The following is a 7,500-nucleotide window of genomic DNA, read 5'->3' on the forward strand; positions in this document are numbered from 1 at the left end:
TAGTTGTATGAGATCCCATGAAAGGTGATGTATACTCTCGATTTGACATAAGATTTAATTATTTTTATTTTCATTCTCTCAAGTGGACGATGAGGGTTAGAATTACATGCTTGGCTTAGTTCCTAAAATGCTCACATCTAGTAAAGGAAATGTTTCCGTTTTTAAAAGATGGCGTTGGCTCTCCAGTGCCTTACATATACATAATTAATGAAGGTCAAATATATTTTTTCTCTCTATTTGAGTGTGTAGCTGTCTATTTGTATATTTATCTGTCCATACATACACATGGTACCATTTTCGATATTCTGTTCAGTTTTAAAAAAGGATTTCTTTTCTAGTAAATAAAATTTTCCATTTGTTTTCTATTTTATTACACACAAAAATACATTGAAATTCTCATCGTATAATAATGATACCAATGACAATAACATTGCTACCTTTAAGGCAGTGATTATCAAATTGCACCAATAACCAAGAGCACAAGTTGAAATAGCATAACGAAGACTTGTTTGACAAAATAACTACAATTTAGACATATCTAAAGATATATTTATCAACTCTTTTCATTTACATTTTTCTTAATTTTGAACAAATTGATTGTTAATTTACAATGTTTCCTGATTACCTCGCTCATAAAGACTAAAATCACTTATTCCTCGAAACCATGCTGTCTTTACCAAACACACGTGCTGTTGACTGCTCGACCCCCCCCCCCCCCAACCCTTGTTCGTTGTTGTCGTGGTGTGGGTGGGGGGTCAGCCTTGGACCTCGGCCTTCAACCAATTTTGCATGGTCTTTTCTTCTCCTATTCTTTTCCTTCTCTTTTTCATTCCTTCTTCTGTCCACTTATACTAATCGTTCACTCATTTTTACCCTTTTTGCCACAATACTTTATCATAATGTTATATGACCTTTGATGTCTGGCACATTTATTTGTTTTGACTATTAACCCACCTGGATATCCACAAGCATCACCTTATGAACCAATACGCTTCTTTGTGGGCTGCAGCCTCAAGCATCACCCTATCCAGTATTTTGAAAACGTCTAATCACCTTAGATGTTTACGCGGCAGAAAATGTTCAATAAATAACTACCAGCCTACTTGATTTAACTGGTTATTGATTATTAGGATTATATGATAAATATTTATTTTATTTTATTTATTTTTGTTTATCTATCTATTTATTCATTTTCAAATTTCCCCCAGTCAATTTAGAAGATTTGCCGGAAGAAAGAACTCACTTGAAATCTCGTTTTCGTTTCCCTGACTGGGTCAATTGTTGGTTTACATGTTTGGAATATTTTTTTTTCGGATCGTCCCCCAAAATGATAATGCTAATGATAACCGTCATAATGATAATAACAATAATACGAATGGTACAGATGTTCATGATAATAATTATGATAACGATAATAATAGTAAACGAGATAACATTTATGCTAACAATAACAATACTTGCAAGAAAAACAATGACAATGCTAAGGGCTATCATATCAGAAATTAAATTAACAATATTGAGCATCATGTTGATAACAATATTTGGAATATGCTAGTAAGGATAATATTAGTTTAGTGATAGTATCATTCCTAACAATAATTTTGACAATGATAAGGGTGGGAATAATAATACAATAACACTAACAGTATGATCATAATGATGATAATGATAGTAACAATGATGATGATAGTAATAATAATACTTATGGTAACAAATGTGATAATAGCACAAACGATGGGAATTACAATCCTGGTCATAATTCGTAAGATAAAAACAACAACATTCATGCCAAGAAGGCAGACTACGGCAGGGCAAGAACAGCGAATGATCATAGTGAGGGTTAAAGTAATAAAGGCGATAACGACGGTAACAGTATGGACGGTATGAATAACATCAAAGGTATTATTAACTCTGGAAAAAAATCCTCAGCAGCAATAAACTCTATTTGGCGAAAACAGACGCGTCGAAACAGGCTCCCTGAGTGAGCTTCCGCATGCTTGTGCTTGAATGCATGCAGGTGTAAATGCAGATATTGGCTTCCTTCATCTCCGTATTCTTAACCTTCATGAATATTGTTCTTGTTTTTCTCAAGTGATATGCTATACAAGAACGATGATAAGAACAATGATAGTGATAATAATAATAATGATAAGAATGATAACGATAACGATGATGATGATGATGATGATAATAATAATAATAATAATAATAATAATAATAATAATAATAGTAAGAGTAATAATATTATTGACAATAGTAATGGTAAAAATGAAATAACACTAATGACAATGATAATAATCACAGTGAAAGTAATAATAATAAAAAGAAAAAAAAAACAATAACAAACGTGATAAGGCTGATCATTATCACCATTATAATCGTCATCATCAGTATCCTTATGATCCTCATCCACACCGGCCGTCGTCTCCTTCATCCCTGGGGAACAGTCTCACGAGGTTCCCGCCCTTAGGAAGGAGGATCAGCTCCGCCAGAAGCTTGAGGTCCTTCCGAGGGACGACACTCTCCACACGGAACTTGCGTAGGATGCTGCACAGGATGGCCTTCATCTCGAGGAGAGAGAACTTTTGCCCTGCCGGAGGAAAGGGCGGCATGGGGCGAGGCTGTTTGGGTCTTTGGGTGAGTGCAGCTGCTCTACTTTTGCCGAGCAAGAGCAGAATGGGATTTTGGTTTAACCCAATCGCCCCGTATGGCAAGAATACATGCCATGCCCAATGTTATACAATTTTATTTATAAAGATGGCTCTACAAGTGCTTAGTCACCGGTTATTAGTCTTACCTATCTCACTTGTTTACACTTTTCCTCGAATTTTGGTAAGTTTCTTTTGTATTATTTCATTGTCTTAAATGTTATCGAGATTTTAATAACAATTTAATAATCATAACATTAGTAACAATAATAACAGTATCGATGTCAGCTGTATTAAAAAGAAAAACATATTTTTCCTGACAGTTCAAAGAATGAGGAAATTAGGGTCGATCACTAGGGCTACTGATAGACTTCTTGCCGACTGAGCACATGTGGAGCCATCTGTATGTAACAACATTCACAAAAAAAAAAAAAAAAAAAAAAAACAGGGACAACACATAAAACCGGGGCGAATGGGTCAACTCGGACTCGAATGTAAATCCTATCAGCACTTTATTTGTTTTATGAAGCTATTGGTATTTATCTATTTTTCGAGTCCAATATAAATGAGGCCAGCAGAGTGAAACCTTCTGTGGCCTGTTGCTTATGCAGAATCCTATCTTCTCTCATACAACCAGAAACAAATAGCAGTGCTATTCATCGTACAACATATGAATGTTTTAACGTGTTCACAAGGCAAGCAAGTCTACGCTTCCAACATAGAAGATTAATTGGGAAAACACCCAAGGAATAAGGCTAATAAAAGAAACAAACAAAAAATATAGAAGCCAACGAGCAAATACCAGCCACCTGGAGAGATGTACTACCGGAAACAAAAATGATAGGAAAAAAAAACAAAAAAAACACAAAAGGCATAATCTTCAGAACCCCAACATATGGACATGAAGTTAAAAGAAATATACATTACCGTAAAGATAGAGTGATGGCGCCAGTAGTATTATCTACCCTGGAGGGTAATTCAGATCTTGGGCAAATCTGTCACGATGAAATAAAGGCCGAAGACCTACCTGGCTGCTCGTGGCTAGAGATGGGGTTCCAGGCAGCAACGTATCCTCCCTAGTGACAACTTTTATTGATATCTCGATATATTCCCTGGGTCCTGCTAACTCCCCAACATAATCAAAGTGTTTTTCCTAACTCATAAACTCACCGATACAGTTCCTAGGACCGGCGCTGAAGGGGACGAAGGCGTAGTTGTGTCTCCTGATGGAGTTTTGAGGCAGGAAGCGGTTCGGGTCGAACACCTCCGGGTCGAGGAACTGCTCCGGGTCGCGGTGGAGGCGGAACACGTGGATCACGATGCTCGTGCCGGCGGGAATGCTGTAGTTGTCTAGTGGAGGAGGCAGTCTTATCTATTACTTATTTCATCTATGCATTTTTCTTTTAACGAAATGAAGTATATCATCTTTTTAGAAGAAATTAGGAACTGGATTTTAAATATGTTTTCTTCTTTTTGCTATGGTTTTAAGTCAGTTAAGCTTCACACACCTACTTTCTAGAGTCTAGAGTGTCTTAGAATAGTCGTTTATTGGATTAATGACATGAGAAAGAAATGCATTATTAGTGGTTCCATAACTGTAAAATATCTTGTTAGACTTGATGTAGTTAATGATATATATGTTAAATGAATGCGGGAATATACAAGTTTCAGGATGTAGGAAAAGTAGAAAGGTGAAAAATGCAAGACTATGAAAGATTTTTGATAATAGCAATGAAATTCGAAGCGATATCGGTAGTTCTCTCTCTCTCTCTCTCTCTCTCTCTCTCTCTCTCTCTCTCTCTCTCTCTCTCTCTCTCTCTCTCTCTCTCTCTCTCTCTCTCTCTCTCTCTCTCTCTCTCTCTCTCCTCTCTCTCTCTCTCTCTCTCTCTCTCTCTCTCTCTCTCTCTCTCTCTCTCTCTCTCTCTCTCTCTCTCTCTCTCTCTCTCTCTCTATCTTTCTTTCTTTCTCTCTCCATAAAACTTACTGATAACGGCATCTTCCTTCAGCTCTCTAATGATCATAGGAATCGGGGGGAAGAGCCTCAGAGTTTCCTTCAGACACAGCTCAAGGTACTTCATCTCCCGCAGGTCGGACGCGGACGGCGCTCTGTCGGAACCCTGCATCACGGCTTCGATCTCCTCGAAAACGCGCTCCTGGCCACATGAAAAAACACTGTTCCCTTTATATCTATATTTATATTCATCTGTTCTTTTATTTATCTATCTACCTATCTATCTATTTGTCTACCTATCTGCTATCTATCTATCTATATATGCGTGTCTTTATGTTCAAGAGAAACACGATATATGCATACACTTTCCCGCACACATACACAAACACGCTCTCCCCTCCTCGTCCCCCTCCCCTCGTCCCCTATCTTCGTCCCCCTCTCCTCGGCCCCTTCTCTTCGTGCCCCTCCCCTCGTCCCCCCCTCTTCGTCCCGTATTCCTCGTCCCCCTCTCCTCGTCCCCTTCTCCTCGCCCCCCTCCCCTCGTTCCTATCTCTTCGTCCCCCTCTCCTCGGCCCCCTCTCTTCGTCCCCTCCCCTCGTTCCCCTCTCTTGTTCCCCTTCTCCTCGCCCCCCTCTCCTCGGCCCCTTCTCTTCGTCCCCTCGTTCCCCTCTCTTCGTCACCCTCTCCTCGTCCCCTTCTCCTCGTCCCCCTCTCCTCGGCCCTCTCCTTATGTCCCTCACTCCTCGGCCCCTTCTCTTCGTCGCCCTCTCCTCGCCCCTTTCCCCCGCCCCCTCTCCTCGACTCCCTCTCCTCCGTCCTACCTGTGCGTCCAGGTGGCTTCCCATGGTGTACAGGAACCAGTTCATAGCGGCGGAGGTGGTGTCGTGTCCGGCGAACATGAAAGTGTTCACTTCGTCGCGTATGTCCTCGTCCGTGATCGTTGGATCATTCTCGGAATATTCCAGAAGGAGATCCAAGAAGGCGTGGCGGGTCTTCTGGCCGGGGATGCCTTTTGGTCGGAGAGGAAGGGCGGGAGAAGAGAAGAAAAAAAATGGAGAGACATATTTTCGAGGAGTTTCAGCTTGATAATAACGATGGTTACAGGTATAAGGAGGGTAGGATGACGGTAATTATTTTGTTTATTACAACAGAAGAGGTCGAATAAGCGAAAATGAGCAAGGGAGAGAGATTGAAAGAAAAAAAAAAAAGAAAAAAAGAGAAGGGAGAAGAGAACATATAGAGTAAAAGAGAGAAAAAAGAAAGAAAACGTAAAAGAGATAGAAAAAAAAAAAACAACATAAACAGAGAAAAATGAACAGAAACTAACGAACCACAGGCATCATCTTCTCTTCTCCATTCTTCCTCTCTCCTCCACCTCTTCTCCTCTTGCCTCGCCTTCCTCCTCAATTCAATAGTGTCCGTAGCGAGTCCGTGGATCACCCTCAGGCACTTCTCTTGCTCCCTGCCGTGGCTGGTGAGGCGGAAAGCGAAGTCGGAATGCAGCCACGGACGGAACTGCCGGAACTGGATCAAGGTCCCCATCCTAGCGAAGGGGCTGAGTTCAGGTCAAGACTGGCCAGCCGAAGGAAAGGCGGCTTGTAGTAAAATTTAAGGAAAGTGATGTTAAAAGAAGGTTAGAGTAAAGATGGAGGAAGGTAAGATTCCAGTAAAGTGAATTGAAGTAACTTAAGTTCAGTTAAGTTGAGGTAGAGTAAAGTAGCAAAGTTGAATAAAAGTTGAGGTAAGGAATATTTTTCTAATCTGAGAAACGCCCTCTGAGGCTACAGCTGTGACTGGCGAAGGAAAGTGAAGTCACAGCAAAGTGTCCCTGAGAGAGTAAATGCGATTTCCGTAAGGACATGGACAAACAAATAAAGAAACAAAAGGGATCCCATTCTGAGAAATTTATAATTATTCTTAGCATTATCAGTACTATTATCATTATTATTACTGCCGTTGCTATTTTTGTGACTGTTATTATTATAATAGTATTACTAGCAGACGTAGTTCCATGATCATTATTATCATGCTGCTGTCTTTATTGTTCCCTAAACCATTATTAGTATAAGACCGCTCTGAGTGGCAGGGTGGGTGGTACAAGGGGTACGTGCCCTCCCCCTCCCCCCTCTCCAACGATTTGTGGACCGTGTACTTTATACCAAATGTTGAATAGTGAGTCAAATAACTCACTGCTAAAGCACAAATTTGGAGAATGCAGCCGTTCGTCACAGACCTCTTCTTCGAAAATCCTGGAGACCTAAGGATCCTGCACCCCGGCTCCCTCCCCCCCTGTAGAAATCTTGGTTACGTAGACTTTTTTGTGAAATGAAGTGAAGAAAGAGTGGAGTTAGAAGGACAATGGAGTATGGTGAAGTTAAATATAAAAAAGTTCAAGGAAAACTAAGTTCTGGTAATGTGAATGTAATTCATTTATTATTAATTTGCTTAAATGGAAATAATTCATCTACATCTCTGACCTTTCATCTAACAATTACTAACATAATTATAGCATTCACCATCGTCTTTGTTAGCGTATTATTAGATTATTGCCAATGTTATTGCACTGAATATCATTATAATCAATGTTGTTGTTATTGTAAATCATTGGTATCATGATTATATATATATATATATATATATATATATTTATATCTATATGTATATATATATATATATATATATATATATATATATATATATATATATATATACTCACCACACACACACACACACACACACACACACACACACACACACACACACACACACACACACACACACACACACAAACACACAAACACATACACAAACACACACACACATTCACACACACACACACACACACACACACACACACACACACACACACACACACACACACACACACACACACACACACAC

General features: G+C 39.7%; 1 protein-coding gene across 1 annotated transcript in view; it reads right to left on the reverse strand.

Annotated features, from left to right (window-relative positions):
- The window catches only part of LOC125027755, a 33,790-nt gene that overhangs the window by 14,353 nt on the left and 11,937 nt on the right, over positions 1-7,500 (reverse strand). Inside the window, exons 8-12 of the mRNA XM_047616888.1 lie at positions 5,931-6,142; positions 5,421-5,608; positions 4,633-4,801; positions 3,819-3,998; positions 2,416-2,590 (exon numbers count right to left, since the gene is read on the reverse strand). Of these exons, the coding sequence (XP_047472844.1) occupies positions 2,416-2,590; positions 3,819-3,998; positions 4,633-4,801; positions 5,421-5,608; positions 5,931-6,142 (924 nt within the window). The remainder of the gene's footprint in view (positions 1-2,415; positions 2,591-3,818; positions 3,999-4,632; positions 4,802-5,420; positions 5,609-5,930; positions 6,143-7,500) is intronic.

Source organism: Penaeus chinensis, chromosome 1 (genome assembly GCF_019202785.1).
Source record: "Penaeus chinensis breed Huanghai No. 1 chromosome 1, ASM1920278v2, whole genome shotgun sequence".
NCBI classification, from domain to species: Eukaryota; Metazoa; Arthropoda; class Malacostraca; order Decapoda; family Penaeidae; genus Penaeus; species Penaeus chinensis.